This window comes from Eschrichtius robustus, chromosome 13 (assembly GCF_028021215.1).
Source record: "Eschrichtius robustus isolate mEscRob2 chromosome 13, mEscRob2.pri, whole genome shotgun sequence".
In the NCBI taxonomy this organism is placed as follows: domain Eukaryota; kingdom Metazoa; phylum Chordata; class Mammalia; order Artiodactyla; family Eschrichtiidae; genus Eschrichtius; species Eschrichtius robustus.
The window spans coordinates 36,297,497-36,318,349 of NC_090836.1; the positions used below are offsets into that span (position 1 = coordinate 36,297,497).

The 20,853-nt window shown below is 34.1% G+C and overlaps 1 protein-coding gene across 4 annotated transcripts in view; it reads right to left on the reverse strand.

Moving 5' to 3' along the window:
* Positions 1-8,788: 8,788 nt before the first annotated feature.
* The window catches only part of ADAMTS20 (ADAM metallopeptidase with thrombospondin type 1 motif 20), a 194,526-nt gene continuing 182,461 nt past the window's right edge, over positions 8,789-20,853 (reverse strand). For 3 of the 4 annotated variants that reach the window (XM_068561131.1, XM_068561132.1, XM_068561129.1), the window contains 3 exons: positions 11,840-11,944; positions 9,353-9,433; positions 8,789-9,214 (listed from right to left, as the gene is read on the reverse strand). In XM_068561131.1, coding sequence (XP_068417232.1) covers positions 9,161-9,214; positions 9,353-9,433; positions 11,840-11,944 — 240 coding nt within the window. In that variant the 3' untranslated portion in view covers positions 8,789-9,160. Of the gene's footprint in view, positions 9,434-11,839; positions 11,945-20,853 lie in introns of all 4 variants that reach the window. The other variant, XM_068561130.1, reaches the window with a different exon arrangement.

A 20,853-nucleotide genomic window follows, 5' to 3' on the forward strand; every position in this document is an offset into this window, starting at 1 on the left:
CTTTACTTTTCTCCTTTTAGAAGCCAGACATTAAAGACAAAGACATTCAAAAGCAATTGCTTTCGAATTTATAAAGTCACTGTGCGTGGTTAGGGAAAGGCACAGGCTCAAGAAAGATCTGAGAAGACTTTAAACTTATACCCAGGTTTATCATTGGCACAGAGACAGCCTATAACAGTCAAAACCAAGAGAGAAACAACAAAAAGCAAACCCTGTGAAAAGGGGAGAATCTGACTACCAGAATTTCCACATGATTAAATGTAAATGTCCCATTTTCAACAAAAAGTCACAAAACACACCAAAAAACACAGGAAGGTATGAACGATTCATTGGGGGAAAATAAACCAACAAAACTGCCCCTGAAAAAGACTAGATGGCAGATCTACTAGATAAAGACTTTAGAACAACTGTCTGAAAGATGCTCAAAGAACTAAAGGAAGACATAAAGTCAAGAAAATGATGTATGACAAAATGGAAATATCAATAAAGACAGAGAAAACCTGAAAAGAAAATTTAAAAGAAATTCTGGAGTTGAAAATACAGCAATTGAAAAGTAAAATACACGAGGGAAATTCAAAGGCAGATTTAAGTAGGCAAAATAACCCATGAACTTAAAGACAGGACAATTGAAATTATCAAGTCTGAGAAACAGAAGGAAAAACGCTTGAAAAAATGTGAACAGAGCCTAAGGGACCTGTGGCACACCATCAAACAGACAACCATATGAACTGTGGGAGTCCCAGAAGAAGAAGAGAGAAAGGGACAGAGAAGTTATCTGAAGAAATAATGGCCAGAAACTTCCCAAATCTGATGAGAGACATGAACAAAAGTATACAATAAGCTCAATGAACTCCAAGTAAGATGAACTAAAAGAGACCCACACTGACACACATTATAATCAAACTGTCCAATGCGAAAAACAAGGAGAGAATATTGAAAGCAGCAAGAGAGAATCAACTCATCACATTCAAGTGATTCTTGATAAGATTTTGGACAGATTTGTCATCAGAAACTTTGAAGTTCAGAAGGCAGTGGGCTAATATATTCAAAGTGTTGAGAAAAAAAAAGCTGTCAGCCAAGAATCCTATACCTGGCGAAACTGTCCTTCTAAAGTGAGGCAGATTAAGACATTTCCAGATAAACAAAAGATAAGGGAGTGTGTTACCACTAGATCTGCCCTGCAAAAAAATGCTACGAGTAGTCCTGAAGATTGAAAAGAAAGAACACTAGCTAGTAACTTAGCTATAAGAAGAAATAAAGATGTCAATAAAGGTAAATAAATGATTCATTATAAAAGCTTGTATTACTGTACAATTAGTTTGTAACTCCACATTTTGTTTTCTACATGATTTAAGACTACTGCATTATGAAAATCAATTACTGGTTTATGTTTTAGGTCACACAAGGTATAAGATGTACTTTTGTGACACCAATAACTGAAAGACATGGGAAGGAGCTGTAAAGGAACAGAGTGTTTGAACGTTATTGAAGTTAAGCTAGTATAAATTCAAATGAGAGTGTTAAAACTTTAGAATATTAAATGTAATCCCCATGGTAACCACAAAGAAAATAGTTATAGAATATCAAAAAAAGGAAATAAGAACGGAATTAAAACATTTTATTTAAAAAATTGACTAAACACAAAAGAAGACAGGAATTCAGGAAATAAGGGACACAAAAAGCACCATAAGGCATATAGAAAACAAATAGCAAATAACAGAAGTAAGTACTTATCAGTAATTACTCTAAATGTACATGAATTAAGCTCTCCAATCAAAAGATAGAGATTGGAAGAATAGATTAAAAAACATGATATGCTGTCATGTCAACTATATGCTGTCTATAAGAGACTCACTTTAGTCTGAAGACACAAATAGGTTGAAAGTAAAAGGATGGAAAATAATATTTCATGCAAATACTAAACAAAAGACAGCAGGAAAAGCTATACTAATAGACAAAATAGACTTTAAATCAAAAAAAGGTATAAGAGGGCTTCCCTGGTGGCACAGTGGTTAAGAATCCGCCTGCCAATGCAGGGGACATGGGTTCGAGCCCTGGTCTGGGAAGATCCCACATGCCGCGGAGCAACTAGGCCCGTGAGCCACAACTACTGAGCCTGCACGTCTGGAACTTGTGCTCCACAACAAGAGAGGCCATGATAGTGAGAGGCCCGCGCACCGCGATGAAGAGTGGCTCCCACTTGCCACGACTAGAGAAAGCCCTCACACAGAAATGAAGACCCAACACAGCCAAAAATAAATATAAATAAATAAATAAAAATTTTTTTAAAAAAAGGTATGAGACAAAGAAAAACATTATATATTAATGTTTCAATACATCAAAAATATAATAATTAGAAACATTTATACACCTAATGACAATCAATATATATGAAGCATAAATGGACAAAATTGAAGGGAGAAATAGACATTTCCGCAATAATAGTTGGAGACTCCAATGCTCTACTCTCAATAGCAGATAGAACAATCAGACAGAAGTAAGGAAATAGAGGATTTATTACACAATAAACTGACTAAATCTAACAGACATATACAGAACACTCTATCTAACAACAACAGAACACACATTCTTCTCAACTTCACGTGGGACATCTTCCAGCAAGGACCATATGTTAGGCCACAAATTAAGTCTACATAGGTTTAATAAGATAGATATCATACAGAATATCTTTTATGACCACAATAGATGAAGTTAGAAATCAAAATAGAACTAAAACTGGAAAATGCACAAATTCGTGGAAATTAGACAACACACTCTTAAACAACAAATGTATCAAAGAAGAAATCACAAGGGAAATTAGAAAATACTTAGAGATGAATTAAAATGAAGACACAATATATCAAAACTTATAGGACATAGCAAAAGCAATGCTAAGGAGGAAATTTATAAACACATTAGAAAAGAAGAAATATCTCAAATCAACAACCTAACTTTGCAACTTAAAGAACTAGAAAAAGAAGAACCAACTAAAAATAAAACTAGCTGAAGGAAGAAAATAATAAGGATTAGAGCAGAGATAAATGAAATAAATAACAGAAAAACAATAGAGAAAAATCAATAAAATCAAAAGTTGATTCTTTGAAAATATGAACGAAATTGAAAACTTTTAGTTAGATTGACTAAGAAAAAGAGAGTAGAATCAAATAACTAAAATCAGAAATGAAAGTGGAGACACTACAACCAATAAGAAATACAGACAATAAAGATGATTATAAAAGAGTAACATGAACAACTGTGGATCAGACTTGGATAACTTGGATAACTTAGATGAAACAGACAAATCTGAGAAACACAAAACTTAACAAGACTGAGTCACAAAGATGTAGAAAACCTGATTAGACTGATAACCAGTTAGGAGATTGAATCAGTAATCATAAACATTCCAACAAATAAAATCCCTGAACCTAATGGCTTCACTTGTGAATTCCATCAAACATTTAAAGAAGAACTAACAAACACCGATCTTTCTCAAACTTCAAAAAAATATTTGAAGAGGAGAGAACACTTCCTAACTTCTAACTCCTCATTCTCTAAGGCCAGCATTCTTCTGACACCAAAGCCAAAGACTCTACGAGAAAAGAAAACTATAGACAAATACACTTATGAATATTGATGCAAACTATGCAACAAGAAAAAATATTTGCAAATAAAGGACTAATATCCAGAATAAAACTCAACAACAACAAAAACAAATAACCTAGTTAACAAATGGGCAAAGGACTTGAATAGACATTTCTCCAAAGAAGATATATGAATGGCTAATAAGCACATGAAAAAACTGCCAAAATTACTAACCATTAGGAAAACAAATCAAAACCACAATGAGATAGCACCTGACACCCATTAGTATGGCTACTATCAAAAACATTAAAAATAACCACTGTTGAAGAAGATATGGAGAAATTGGAAATTTGGAAATATTGGACATTTGTACTGTTCATGGAAAACAGTATGAAACAATATGATGGGTCCTCAAAAAAATAAACACAGAACTACCATATTATCAGCAATTCCACTTCTGGGTACACACCAAAAGAATTGAAAGCAGGGTCTCAGAGAAATTCTTGTACATCCATGTTGATAGCAGCATTATTCACAATAGCTAAAACATGATAGTAACCCAATGTCCATTGACAGCTGAATGGATAAGCAATATATGGTATATACAATGGAATATCATTAGCCTTAAAAAGGGAAGGAAATTCTGACACATGCTACAACATGGATGAACGTTAAATAGGGAGTTATTGTTTAATGGGTACAATGTTTCTTTTCAGTTTTGCAAGATGAAAAGGGTTCTGGAGATGAATGGTGGCACTGGTTGCACAAAATATGAATGCACTGAGTATCACTAAACTGTGTATTTTTTTAATGGTTAAGGTGGTAAATATTGCGTAATGTGTATTTTACCATGATAAAAAAATTTTAAGCAAAAAAAATTTAACCCAATTTAAGAGCCTGACCTTGTACCAAAATTTTACAGATTAATATTTTCAGCCACAAAGTGAGAAAGATACTATAAACAGCTCAGATTTATAGTTGCAACCATGATGTTCAGGAAGATCTAGTGGTTTTTCCAAGGTCACAGAGCTTACATAAGCAGCAGAACTGGAGTGTAGACCCTCAGAACCTGCCGTCTACTCACTATAGTGCTTTCGAGGCTATTTTCTGTATTTAAAATGAGGGAATGTAGCTAATTTGGCACTTTCTACCATTCAAAGAATATTCACAAACATAAACTCATTTACTCTCACAATTTTTATGTTAGGAGGGCAAGCAATGCAATTTTTCTTCTATCCATTTTACAATTTACAATACTGAGGTTGAGATTATGTGTTTTGTTATGATACCGGAAAGATACAAAATGGCAGAGTACATTAAAAACTCAGATCTTCTTAACTATGAAACACTGTGAACAGAACCTATCTTTGCTTTGTTTTGTAAACTGAACAGTTTCTGTGTAGTAAAAGTGAAAGAGTAGTGATCTACCCCCTTCTAGAACTGTGTTTTTTACTCACAATTAAATATCAAATAGTTTTATTTATATAACAAACGTGGTAAAATGTTAAAAATTAGTGAATCCAGCTAAAGGACATATGATAGCTACTTGTACTATTCTTGCAGGTTTTTGTAAGTTTTAATTCTGTAAATTTTTATAGATGAAGTTTAAAAATATGAAGGTATAGTCAGATAAACGCAAACTGAATAAACTGCCAACTAAGGCACCAGACACAATTTACACATATAAACTTTTAGAGTTGAAAATTACCTTGGAAATTATTTATTTTAAATCCCTTATTTTACAGCTGACGAAACAAACCTAAAGTTTAATGTTAACGCTATTTGTTAATATTAGAGCCTTGTCTAGAAATCTGAGGTGTCCCCGAACCCTTGCTGAGTTTCCTCTTTTTGTAGCATAAAGTTTCTCCAAAAAAATTATTGCATTAAAAACAATTTCTTTGGCTCCTGGAAGCCAAGGAAGATTCTATATTGTTAAGAATATTCTCAGATTGAAGTAGTGAAAAGAACACATGTATGTTTGTATGACAGAGATACAGATATGGATCTGATAAGGATATAGGTAACAGTGTTCAACTGGGTTAAAGAGAACTCAAAGACAGTTCACCTACTCCATTGCAAGCATTTGCTTCTCAAGCTCTTCAGAAAATTGCAGAGGAAAATTAATTTGACATTTTTTCTTTATCACGCTGAGAAATAGTTAAGAGTGGCCAGCAGATGCCACTGTTGTCAGTTGTAAATAATTTTCCATATTTCAAATAAAGGAGATGAGTCATTACAGAAGGAAATAGGATAAGTGTAACAAAAATAATCATGTTATCTTAAAAAAAAAGTAACAAAATAATGCATAATTGGATCTTATTATTTACCTTTAAGCAAAACATTTAATTATACACATGGTAGCTAAAAGATATGAACTAAATTGTTAGAAAAAAATTAACAAGGGAAACTGTAAGTCTTCTATGTTTGAAAAGAATAATCATGCTTAAAAATTAGAAGCTGATGCAATCACCAGTGTTGACTAATAGCTATATTTAATAGCCAAGATATAGCCTACACTGATGAGTGACATCAAGGAAGAGTAAAATAAAACATCAATTCTATTCTTTTTTGTTACTATTGAGACATTATAAAAATAGTTTTGTATTTCTCAAGCCTACACTCAATGGTGAATAAGCTGTTACTACAAAATTGACTGTTAATTATGTTACTCTCATATTTCCATCAATATTCATAGTGTTAAGTATTTTTAAAATAATTTAAAACATATAAATGAAAGCAGACCTACATGGCCTATTCCATGAGAAAAAATATGATGGCTATTGTTTACTTCTAGGCTGGCTTCCCAAATTCCACAGTGGAACATGATTTATAACTCCTGGAATCCCTGTATCTTCCTGAACATATTTTTGGGATGACTCTTCACTTTTTTAAAAACATCAATCCCACCAAAAATCTGTAAATTATAGTTCAAATAGATTTGTTCTTATATTTTCATGTGGATTTGAATTCCTGCATATTTTAATTAATTGACAAGAAAATATTAAATCTATGCTGTAGTCAACACTCTGTTAAGTAGCTGTGAGGGATTCAGAAGAGAATAAACATAGTTTCTGTTCTTAAGCAAAGAATACAGTAGAATAAAAAGAAAGGTTTTGTGTCGAGAGTGAATAGGGGTGGCAGAGGAGGACATATTTTTGTTTTAAAATATAAGAGAGGTGAACACGGTTTTTGGCTGAAAAAAAGGAGCCAGTAGAGAGAGAAAGGAAAAAGAGAGAGAATAATCTGCGGAGAAAGGTCCTGGGTAATACAGAGTGGGAGGAAATCAAGAGCAGAGATGGGCAGATTGGCCTTTGATATGATCAGGGAAATCTTTTCCCCTTAAGGAGTAGGAAAAATAGACAAAATAGATGTAGAGAGTGCTTCACTTTAAATGATAAACAGGTATAGAAAATCACTATACACTGCATAGTAACATTTGTAACTAAGGTACAGTGCAAAAAGCATGCTTTGTGATAAGAGATTCTCAAATGTTTTAAATCACATTCACATAAAACTGCTTGACTCCCTTATATGTTTGTTTCTTTCCTTTTTTATTTTTTTTTATTGGGGGGTGGAGTTTAGAGGGTGGGGAAAGGCAGGAAAGGTGGAGGACAGGAGAGGTAAAGTGAACAAAAAATAAATAAGCAATTCTCAGAAAAAGGAACCTAATAGCAAAAAATATATGAAAGGATCTTCATCCAACCTAGTAATTAAATAAATATAAATTCAAACAATGAAATACTATGCTCTGCCCCCTAAGATCAGAAAAAAATTTCACATGTCACTGAGGATGTGGATACTCTAAAATTTTTACACTCTGCCAGTGGTAATTTAAATTGATTTAACCCCTTTAGAAAGTAGTAATTTGGCAATTTCTAGGGAAGTTTAAGATGGATGGATGTAACATATGATTGTTCAAAAGGATCTACTCCCTCTCTTGGGAGAGCATTGTGAGTCCTCACTCATTTCCATATGTCTGGCCATCCTGCACTGTAGAGGTAGTATATTTCCCTGCCCCATTGACTAGGATTTGGTCATGTGATTTAATTTGACCAGTTGAATATGAGTATACATGGGTACCCCTTCTATGAACAGAAGCTTTTGAAGTCATTGCAAATTTTTGTCAGCCTCCTGCCCATATTTCCATGAGAAGGGTATACACTGGACAGGAGCTGTTTCCATCCCAGCTGCAACAATTTGAATAAAATCTTTTTAGAATTTCTGAAGTGATTTTAGAGTTATAGACCTTTTGGTGAAGAATCCTTTTTTTTTTTTTTTAACCTGTAAAGAAAATGAAAACAAATTCCTAATGTATCACACAAATATGTTTATTACTTAAATGTTTATAAATTATAAGATTTTACTTATGAATAAAAACATTTCTAGAAAATGTTACACAGTTTGTAATAATGTTTGTAACTGGTTTCAGGCACATAGTGCAAAATACTTCTTTTCTGATACAGAGATCCCTAAATGTTTATCTAACCACATTGGCACAAAATTGCTTTAGTACCTTATATGGTACAATATACCCCTAATAAATCTTTGAAAAAGAAAAACTCTGTGGGTAAAACTAGTACACTACTATTTACTGGCAAAAATCTATTAGTAGATTCAGTTTTCTTGGTTTATAAAGTAGGTTGCCATAGAAAAATATTATTTGTCTATGATTCTTTTAAAATCACATTATTATATAATACACAAATTATTCACCTGAAAAAAATCTCTTAATACCTGAGAATTTGTCCATGAATAGTTAATTTTTATACTATCTTTTATGTTCTGGCTTTGAGACACCTCAGATATGAAATAACTTGAACATCTCTAATAAAAATTTTGCAAATGTAAACATAATTTTATGTTTACCAAAACAGTATCTTCAACATGTCAATAATTCTTACTTTTCTACTTGATTAGTAAAATACAGTACTTAACTGTGAGAAAATTAATTTTTTAAGAGTAGACATATACATATATAAGATCTATAAAGACATGATAGAATATAAACATTATAAAAACAATGTATTGCTCTTATAAGTACAATCAAATTAGAGGAAGGTGTTTTAAGTCAAATTCTACTATATCATATCTTCTTCTGTATTATTCCCACAAAATTTCATATTTAGTATTTAACCAAAGCATATATTTTAAATACAAAATTATACCATAATTTAGGATGATTTTTTTCAAGCACCATAATGCACAATTAAAAATTAAAGGAAACATAAAACAAGGTATCTAAGCTGTATCAGTAGAAAGTATAATGGCTATGTACTTTTTGATGTGACTATTGATTTGCTATTCACCTGACAGATTCAATATGTTTATGGCAGTTTTAAATAAGTTCATTTTCCTAATTTTTACTTGCTCCATTTTAACAAGTAGAATAAACATTCATTGTACAGTAGGATACCAGAGCAGAGATTTACATGTGTGTTTATAGGCATAACGTAATTGTGGTCCAGTCCAAGCTGTTAACAGCAATATTATCTTGGTATAATTCAAGCATCCCTGTATACCCTACCATAAATTACTATATCCTTTTAAGGATCCAGATTAGAATCACATATCGTTCAGTTTATTTTGAAGGCCTTGAAAAATTAAGCAGTGACGTGACTCCCTGATGAGCGCCCTGAAAAAAAGGCACAGACATTTTAGACATGGAAATCTCAGGAAGGGAAGAGTAAAGAAACAAGCACCAGCTATTTGCAGGTTCCAGAAAATGTCTCCTCTTTGGGACACACTTCCCACTTCTGAATGTTCATATTACTTGAATTGGGAGACCAGTAGTCATGTGAGGAATACACTTTCCACAGAACCCTCCACATCTACCGTAGACTTTGGTTCCATCCTGAAAATAGGAAGAGGCAGAGATACAGGAGAATCTGTTACAAGCTAGTATCTGCGTGCACAAGGCAGAAAAAGCAAATGCTTTGAATCATGAGGTTGAAATAATTAGCCAAGGTTTCATACAACAATTACACTTGAGGTCAAAGATCATGCCATTTCAGGATTAGTTGAAATTTGTGGTCATGGGAATTAGATAATGTGAGATTCATATTATCTACTTAATGATTATAAACCACACTCTAATTTAGACAATTCATCTCAACCCACTTATTTTTCAACAAGATATCTATTTGCTTCAGTGAGTTTATTAAAACCTCTCCCAATCTGTTGTCTAGCATTGCTATGATTTTATATAAGATTCTCACAGACTAAATAAAAGAAAGATATTATGCAAACTTGACCTTAACTGAATCCAAGCCATATTAACCTCAAATATCTCCTGGAAGCATTAGAAACACAGCCTGAAGAAAATATTTAGAAGGTGATAAAATGGGGGGGCGGGTAATAAAACTGGACTGAAAGCAGGAATTATAATTAGACAAGGACTAAAAAGGGAGATTCTTCTTTTTTTAGGAAATCAGAGCTGCTCATTGAGGAATGGGTGGGCAGAGGCTGGTGAAGGAGGTGGTCAGGACATGCTAGATTTTCTTTCCAAACTGTCTTCCATCTTTAGGTCCAAAAGTCAAAAGGCATTTTAATAGGATAAAGCAAAAATAGCTTGAACTCCTGTAGTTTCTAGAAAAGGTAAGTTTTGCTTTGTTTTTGTTTTTTTAATCTAAGGAGGGAGAGTAGAGAAGGAAACTTTGGGTTCCTGGAACTTTTGAGGATGAAGAATGTTTTGAGATCAGGGGCTTTTGAAGTTGCCTCTCCTTTCAGAAGCTTTCTAAACTCTAGAGAGTCTGAGTAAACAGAGAAAGGAATGGCAGTAAAAATTCCAATTTATATACATTCCTGTTCGCAAACGGATTGTATAAGTAAACCCTTAATCTTGCTTAAATTTACTGGGAAATGAAAATATGCGTGCATTTCCATAAGTACATTCGGGTTTCACAAGTCTCAGTTTCACACCAGGCAACAGATCTCAGGAAATACCTTCATGTGCAAAATTTTTGATTGAGGGAGAAATTCTCAATTAAATAAACAAATAATCTTTAGAATAGAACTTAAATAGAAGCAAAAGGAATGACTGTACTAAATATTCATTTTTACTGCTGCCCTCAGCCAGATCTCATTTAACCAAAGGATACCTAAAAGCTGGATAAAATCAGAATATCTCATTGCACTCTCTAAATTTTCTACTTGCTCAGAATATACTTTAACTAGGTAATTATTTATTTCCATTCTTCTACCAAGAGGGATTAGACCAAAATTTGCCAAATAAATATTTAGAAATAGCCATTTTTAAAAAGCCTACTGCTTGCCCATATGATAGAAATAATAAAAATTTAAATTCTTTAATTGTAAATTGAAACACAATTGCATAATATTCAGAAATATAATGTTTTAGTCTCTGATTATTAGAAAATTGAATTTCATTTACAAGTAGTATTCATATAAATAGGAGTGTAACAGAAGTCACTTTTATCAAAAGAAAGAAAAATTATAAAACCTTAGAGTGGGCAGGGGGTTGTTGATGGTGCTGATTTATGTGCAATATAGGTGAGGACACTTATAATGTAGATCCTGATTTACTACAGATAGAATCATGCTATCTAAGACGTGGTAACTCCAAGTACTAGGAGACATCTCATAAAGAGTATGTGCTAGTACACCATACCAGCATCAAAATTAAATGGATTCTACTTTAGATAATACATATGCTATAGGTAAAAACCAAATACCAATGTTCTCTAGATAAAGGTAGACAGAGGAAAATATGCATACAGCCATAAAAAATGTTCCTAATTCTTGAAGAACCTATGAAGGATATTTGTTAAATGACAAATGGCTCCAACCTCAGCTCTATCACTAAATCAAAGTAGTGAGGTAAATAAACCAAAAAGTTACCTCTCACTTTGAAATATTAAAACCTACAAACCTTTAATAATTAGAGTATAGCTAAAAGCACTACCTCTTTTTGAAGTACCTGCATTTCAAGCCATCAACCCCAAACTTGAGCTACTTCAATCTATATGCTCTGGCATTTGATTTCATGTTCAGATATCTATAGGCTAAACATGAATGTGTATGTATATAAAACCTGCATAAGCACATGAATAAAAATGAACCCAATTCCATAATTTCATAAATTAATGTTATATTTCATTATATGTAATATAGCCCATCATATGCAATAACGCATTAGTCATTAACTTCATATAACTCTAAATTTAAAGTAGAGGACCTTTAATGCTAGTTTACAGCACAGAAGTATTTCAGACAGGTTTTTTGGTCCAGCAGGACTTACTTGTGATCTGTGAATGATGACAGAGGCATAACTGCCCTGAGCAAGCCACTTTGCTGTACTGGATATCTTCATCCCAGTTCCAGCCAAATTAATGCTGAATTGTCCCTGGATTGAAAACAAAACAAAATAAAAATAGATAGAATTCATAAAATATTTAAGCATGCACTTGGCTGGAAACACCTGAATTGGAATTATATAAGAAAGGATTCGAATTGATTTTCAAGATTCTTTCTTTAGAAAATGAAAGAATATTGATACAATCTTACACTAAAGAAAATGAACAGGCTAAAGACTTTTTAAATTGATTACAAATAAGTCTTCTCAATTACAAGAGACAACTGAAATAATACCAGATAATGTTATTTGTGCAAAAGTAATTCTGTCCAACACTAGGACTCTAGGGTTGACAGTTAGAGCTTATGCTCCTGTAGCAACAGCAAGTCCAGTCAGAAGGGGTGTTCACAGGGATTGATACCAACCAGACTTAACATTTCTCCAGTTTCAATTTTTGACCCCTCATTGCTAATTTCCCTAAGTTACACCTGTTTAATGTATTTCCTAGAATCTTCTGTTACTGTGCCCTTACCTTTTGTGTTAAGAATGTTACTTTTTAACCTACCACACAAAACTACTGAATGTGATATTATTGCCCCAGTTATCATGTGCTTTTAAGTACCCAGAAGTACTTATGTGGACGTCTGATGCCACGTGATTTATACACATGGTATGTGAGCCCCCTAGTGGCTTTATGATCTAATTATTTTCAAGACACAAGAACCAGTTTCATGTCAAAATAGTCCAGACTATCTCTGCTAAAAATTAAACTTTAGGGCTTCCCTGGTGGCGCAGTGGTTGAGAATCCGCCTGCCAATGCAGGGGACACGGGTTCAATCCCTGGTCCAGGAAGATCCCACATGCTGCGGAGCAACTAAGCCCGTGTGCCACAACTACTGAGCCCGCATGCCTAGAGCCCGTGCACTGCAGCAAGAGAAGCCACTACAATGAGAAGACCGTATGCAGCAACGAAGACCCAACACAGCCAAAAATAAATAAATTAAATAAATAAATTTATTCTTTAAAAAATCAACTTTAAATATCTGTTAATTAAGAAAGTGCCTGACTAAAATTGGTAAAATTTGTGGCACATGTATATGATCTTGCAGTACAGAATTATACACTGAAAAGCTGAAGTACTTAATGAAAGCTAATTAAACCTACTGCCAATATTTAATATACATACAGATTTAGAGTGATATTAGGACAATCTTAGATCACATCACAATATCCTATGGCCTAAGACTCAGGAATCTTGAGCAAGACTGTGATAAAACATTAAAGATTATGTTATGTCAATGAAAATATTATCTTGTCATGAAAGCAAAGGCTAAGTAGATTTCAAATATATTTATAATATGAATTATTACAACTGCTAAAAAATTATGTGTCAGTTTAGTTTATTAAGTTAGATTTCTTAGCAATCTTATATACTTCTTATTTAAAATCAAAATAGAGATTCAAATACATTTATAATACAATGATAATATATGGAGAATTTTCCCCAAAACAGAAATAATTTGTTTTAGATAAATTTCAAAGAAAATTAATTGCTATAGACATCATTTGGTTATGAAATTTAGAATATGACCTGTATGTTTGCTTCACTGTTGTATTCCTAGAGTCCAAAAGAAGGCCTAGGCACTCAGTAAATGTTTTTAAATGGGTGAATTAAGTGCAACATTATAAATATTAATTTTAACATTGTAAAAGTTAATACACAAATACAGCTAAACCCTTCATGCTCGTGATAATGAAGACACTAATGTTAGACACATCAGAATTTTTTTTTTTTTTAAAGCTTGATGGTATTCACATTGCTTAATTTGTGTCATGCTTTATTTATTTTATTTATTTATGACTGTGTTGGGTCTTCGTTTCTGTGCCAGGGCTTTCTCTAGTTGTGGCAAGCGGGGGCCACTCTTCATCGCGGTGCGCGGGCCTCTCACTATCTTGGCCTCTCTTGTTGTGGAGCACAGGCTCCAGACGCGCAGGCTCAGTAATTGTGGCTCACGGGCCCAGCTGCTCCGCGGCATGTGGGATCCTCCCAGACCAGGGCTCGAACCCGTGTCCCCCGCATTGGCAGGCAGATTCTCAACCATTGAGCCACCAGGGAAGCCCAGAATTTTATAGTAGTAAATATTTGAATGAGAAGGAGTAATTCTAAGGATATATTCTACTGGTTAATACTTAGTCATCTGATACAGGTTTTGCACTGAATACCTTCATCCCACATTAACTCATAAATAGGCTTCTCACCAAATAAAAGAAATGGAACTATATTCTGTGGTGTAGGTTTCCTGTGACTAGCCACTTATTGAGTGCCCCAGTTGGGGGAATGCAATGTTTTCACAACCTAATTGTCTACACTTCCATTTATTCTTTACCTCCCTGCTCAAGGTTGCTTGGAAGCATTCAACTGGAAAGGAAAGACAAAAATCCAACTGACTACAGTACTGAGAGACTTAGGTGGTCATTAACAATGAGTTGGGTCTAGAAATATCTGCTGCTTCATTTCTCCAGACTAATTTTCATGAGCTTTGCTTACATCTTTAGTCCTTGTTCAAAAGCTACATAATACAATCTCAAAGAAATGGCAAAACAATTCAACTGAGATCTGGGATGATATTGACAGAGGTAAAAATACACTTCACTCATTTGTTCGAAATTAACTGAGTGGCAGACTTGGTATGAAGCACTACTGCAATACAGAGAGAGGTCTTGCTCCAGGTTTGAGAAGTGAAGCACAGATTGGTGGTTGCCAGAGGTAGGAGTTGGAGGGGGAAATGGGTGAGGGTGTTACAAGATAAATAAATCTGGGGATTAATGTGCAATATGGTAACTATAGTTAAGTATACTGTATTGTATATTTGAAAGTTGCTAAGAGAATAGATCTTAAAAGTTCTCATCACAAGAAAGAAAAAATTGTAACTATGTGAGGTGATGGATGTTAACTAAAACCATTGTGGTGATAACTTTTCAATATATACATAGTCAAATAATTATGTTGTACACCTTTAATACAATGTTTAATGACAATTATATTTTAATAAAATGGAGGAAACTAAATCTGATATACACATAAATAAGTGTGATGCAATGTAGAGAATTATAGGTGCCATAAGAAAGGTACTGGTACATTCCTATGGAACTTTAGAAGTAATAAATGACTGAATAATTGTATTAATTATTTATTTCAATTCCATTACTTTATTTAAGATTAAAATTTAAACCTCTTTAAACCTAATGTTTAACTTGAAAAATTAGTTCAACATAGTAGAAACTAAAAAATATGGTTTTTTGAAGTAGTATGAAGTGTATCTCCCCTTGTACTCTCGACATTTTTTAGAAGAGGCCATCATAAGAAGTGAAATTCTAACAGCCAAATCACAAGTGGAAGGTAAAGTGATTCAGAAGACCTAAGAATTCAACAAATTCGAATGTTTGCCCTTGAGTAATTAGCTTCATCAAAGGAAAAAGTAGTTATGGATACAAGACAGAGGGAAAGCACAGAAATAGATGCAAGTTTTAATGTTCCACTTCTTTGATTGACTGGTTGGTTCATATGTGCCCATTATATCATTAGGTTTTACAATTTTAAAGTTTGTTCCACATATTTTATTATGAATGGGATCTATAGATCTAATGCAATTCCAATAAGAGAACTGATTCTAAAATTTATATCAAAAGACAAAGAAATTAAAATAATTAAAACAAGTTTGAAAAAAAATAAATTTGAAGGACCCACACTACCTTGTTTTAACACTTATTATAATAAAGCTATCATAACCAAGATAGTGCTGTGTTGGTGAAGAGAGAGACATGTAGATCAATAGAACAGAAGACAGAGTCAGAAATAGACCCACATAAATATGTGCAATATATATATATTTTTTTTTTTTTGGCCTCACCACGCGGCATATGGGATCTTAGTTCCCCGACCAGGAATTGAAACCATGCCCCTGCATTGGAAGTGTAGATTCTTAACCACTGGACCACCAGAAAAGTCCCCTCCAATTGATTTTTGACAAAGGCGGAAATGCAATTTACTGGAGAAAGCACTGTCGTTTCAACAAATGGTGTTAGGACAACTGGATGTCTATAGGCAAAACCTTTCCGACTTCATAAAAAATTAGTTCAAAATCAGTCATAGGTCTAGATGTAAAGCGTAGAACTATAAAAAAAAATTTAAGAACACATAGAAGAAAATCTTTGTAACCTGGAGTAAGTCAAAGGTTCTTAAATATGACACTAAATGTACAACCCACAAAGGAAAAAAAATGATAAATTTGACTTCATTAAAATTTAAAACTTCCACTCTGTGTAAGACAATTAAGAGAAAGAAAAGATAAGGTCCAGACCAGGAGAAAAAGACTTGGAAATGTTATATACAGCAAAAGACTTGTATCCAGACTATATAAAGAACTCTCAAAACTAAACAGTAAGGAACAATAAGGAAACAAACAACTTAATTTTAAAAATGAGCAAAAGACTTGGGCATACACTTCACCAAACAGTATATACAGATGGCAAATAAGCACATGAAAGATGCTTAACATTATTATCCATTAGTGAAATGTAAATTAAAACTACATTGAGCTACCACAGAAGATGGGAAAACAAACAAAAAACTTGACAATACTAAGTGCTGACAAGGAAGCTAATCAACTAGAAATTTAATCTTTGCTGGTGGGAATAAAAAACGGTACAGCCACTCTATCAAACAGTTTAGCAGTTTCCTATAAAGTTAAACATACACATATCATGTGACCCTACAATCTCATAGGCATTTATCCCAGAGAAATGAAAATGTACATTCACACAAAAACCTGTACGCAAATGTGCATCTCAGCTCTATTCATAATCTCCAAAAACTATAAACAACTCATTTTCTTCCAACAAATGAACAAACTGTAGGACAACTGTATGACATCCATTTGATGGAATAATGCTCAGCAATAAGGAAGAACAAATTATTGACACATGCAAAAACACAGATGGACCTCAAAGGCATTATGTTGAGTGAAGGAAGTCAATCTCAAAAGGTTACATATTGTGTGATTCCATTTATACCACATTTCTATGTCATCCCAGAAAATGCAAAACTAAAGCAACAGAAAAAAGATCAGTGTGTCCCAGGAGTTAGGTGGGAGGGAGGAATTGACTCCATGGAGGAAGTGTGAGGGAGCTGTTCTTTATTCAGATCATGGTAATAGTAACATGAATCTGTATGTATGTTAAAACTGTATACTAATAAAGGCAATTTTATTGTTTTTTTTAACTTAAGATGTGAATGAATATAACACCTATTTAAAGAAAAAAATTTCCAATTGACTTGCAAACAAAACCCAAGTACATGCTATATGTAAGAGACACACTTAAAGTGACTCATAAAGGCCAAAATTAAAAGCATGTGCAAGAGTATACCAGGAAAATGGACATAAAAAGAGAACAGGGGTAGCAAATCCTGATAAGGTAGAGTAGAATTCAAGTACGAAATCAGGAAAACATGACAAAGAAGTGCTAAAAACCATAATCCACAATGAAGACATAACATGTGAGTATTATGCATCAAATAACACAGCAACTTTTGTGAAACAAAACTACAGGAGATGAAAGGGGACATAGGTAGAAACACCCTAATAATAGGAAATTTTAATATACCACTTTTAATAACAAAATAGATCAAGCAGGCAAAAATAAGGAGAGAGATGATCTAAACAATATAAATAAAAGGGTAGATCTTATGCATATATATCAAACTCTACACTCTGATAATAAAGAATACACTTTCAAAATATTTAAAAACTGGCTCTGAATACTCAAAATGGATGCTGGCCATGATCCTCTGGCATTGGTTATTTCTCTTGCTCTCATGTAATCAATATTAATTACGAAACAGCTAAAGAGATACACATTGTGATTTTTTTTTTCATGGCTCTGTGAAAAGTACCAAAAATTTTACTTCACTTTTGATATATATATATATATATATATATATATATATATATATATACATATATATACATATATATATACATATGTATATATATATATATTCTAAAGTCACATCACACTCCTTAACTTCATCTTATATTACAATGTGGCAAAGTTTATTTTCCCTAGAGAGTGCCATATGTGTCCATTCTCTTTTTAGCATTCATGTCCCGGGGTGTCCTGTCATATGCAAACACAGAGGATATGGTTTTGAGGAATCCCAAACAACAGAATAAGTTCTTTCTGTGACATTAAATATCTGGAGAGTATTCATGCAAATCTTGTATAACTTAACACAGAATCTGGTTTATATATTTGACAGAATAGCTTCAAGAATACTGGGCAGTTTGTATTTTTGGTAACAGTAACCTCAGGCACTTGAATACAGACTGAAAAAAATGGGCATACCTTTTTTTGACAGCACATACCTATGCCCAATAACATCTAATTTTGGAAATAGAGCTTTGCATTCCAGAAATGCCACCTAAGTGGGGGAGCCATCTCACCTTGACTAGCAGAGAGGAGCATTTTATTACTACACTGGGGCTACCTCTGACTTCCTCAAGGATCTTGTACAGGTTGTTGACACAGAGTGTCTGTTTCTCCAACTGTAAACTGGGGTTACCCAGTTTATAACTATGTAACTTTCTCAAGATATTGTAGGGAAAAATGGCGTTACATAAAAATTGGAGTAATGGAGTTAGAAATTAATGAAAATATTTGTTTTATCATTTAAAAACTTGATTGTTCTAAGATCTCTTATTCTGATTTCATGCTCATTGAGAAATATACTGTTTATAATAATTTGCTGTTAAGGTATTTTCTACAAGGAAAGTTTACTAATGAGATAAAAGTTTTGATTCCACTTGACAGTTATATTACTTATTTGTATATCAGTCTCCTGTGAACTTTGTTGATGTCTCATTGACCAGATTTATTCAATTCAACATGTAATGAAAAGGACCAGATTCCCAGCATTTCATGACCTTTCCGAGGTAATGGTACCTTGTAGCACACGCTTCACATCTCTAGGTGGCATCCTCAACTTACTTCTTTCTAATCATATCAAGTATATGACCAGAAGGCATTTATTAGAAGGAATATGGATTGTTGGACAAAGTTGACCAGTCTTGACGTGGGTTGGTCATTGGAGACTGAATAGTCTCCATTTAAAAGGGTCAAAATGGAAAAGTTATTTTAAATATCCATATGTGAAAGAAAAGATTGTTTAAAGTGCTAAAAGATTTAGATTACATATCCTTGACCTTAGAACAAGTGTTCAAAGAGACACAGTGTAAGACTTCAGAAGGGGGAGTTCATCAGGAAAAGCACAGTCCTGGGAAGAGAACTAAATAAAAGATGTAGGTCAGAGAGTCACCATTTTGGAGGGAAACCAACCATCTGGTAGGCCAACATGAGTGAAGCAGGGAAGGAGAAGAATGGACATGAATAGAGCTAACCAGGCTCAAAGATTGAATGAGAACCTGAGATTCCTCTGCAAAGCTATGTACCTTAAAAAATATAGCCAATAGAGGGAGCACATTTGGAATGGCTTTTGAGGAGACCTGTGGACTCTTTCTTCAGTGAAACAATAGAGAAAAATAGGAATAGAGAGGAACTTCCTCAACTTGATAAAGAACACTTACCAAAAATCTATAGCTAGCATTAGAGTTAATGGTGAAAGACTGAATGCTTTCCCCCTAAGATCAGAAGCAATTAAAGCATGTCCACTATCACCACTCTTCAAAATAATGCTAGAAGTTCTAGACATACGTACTAGTATGATTCCACCTATATAACATCTTTGAAAAGACAAAAATTATGGAAATGAAGCCTAGATTAGTGGTTGCTAGGGGATAAGGTGAGGCTGGTGGTAGGAGGGAAGTAGTTGTCATTATAAAAGTTCTTGTGGGGCTTCCCTGATGGAGCAGTGGTTAAGAATCCACCTGCCAGTGCAGGGGACACGGGTTCGATCCCTCGTCCGGGATGATCGCACATGCCGTGGAGCAACTAAGCCCATGTGCCACAACTACTGAGCCTGTGCTCTAGAGCCTGCGAGCCACAACTACTGAGCTGCATGCCATAATTACTGAAGCCTGTGTGCCTAGAGCCTGTGCTCCGCAACAAGAGAAGCCACCACAATGAGAAGCCCGTGCAACGCAATGAAGAGTAGCCCCCACTTGCCGCAACTAGAGAAAGCCTGCACACAGCAACGAAGACCCAACACAGCCAAAAATTAAATTAAATTAAATTTTAAAAAATAAAGTTCTTGTGGTGATAAAAATGTTCGGTATATTGATGTAGACATGTCAATATCCTAGTTGCGATATTATACTATAATCATGTAAGATGTTACCATTTGGGGAAACTGGGTACATGGGATCTCTGTATTATTTCTTAGAACTACATGTCAGTCAACAGTTACCTCAAAATAAAATGTTTAATTTCAAATATAAAAAAATATAAAATACAAAACCATTTCAAGTCTCTTGAAATTGTCCTAAGGCTATACAAAAAAAATGGAGAAACATTTATTCAGGAAAATCTATGAAATCTAGGTAAGAACAGTAAGCATCTGTGACATCTGAACCATGACCTGTCCTCTCTTCCCCCACCTCAGCAAGATGATAGTTCTACTCTTCGTGGGTGCAGCTACGAACACAGGACTATATTTCCCCCAGCTCTCTGCTAGGGCTAAGCTTCCTCCTAGGGTGTGTGGGGGGCAGCGGGGGGCAGGGGACACCAGCACTCCTCATCTCACCCAGCTCTGTGTTGCTGAAGCTGTCTTAGAGGCAAGAATGGCAGAGAGTCTGAAGCTCCCTTCCACCACTCAGTCCCTACTCATAGATCAGAAGATCTGCCCCAGGCATGGCAGGCCAAGAACACAAGGCCTAAATCAGTCTCACTCAAAATCACTGGTAGGACAGAAGTTCCATGCTGAGCAAGGCAAGCCAAGAAGACCA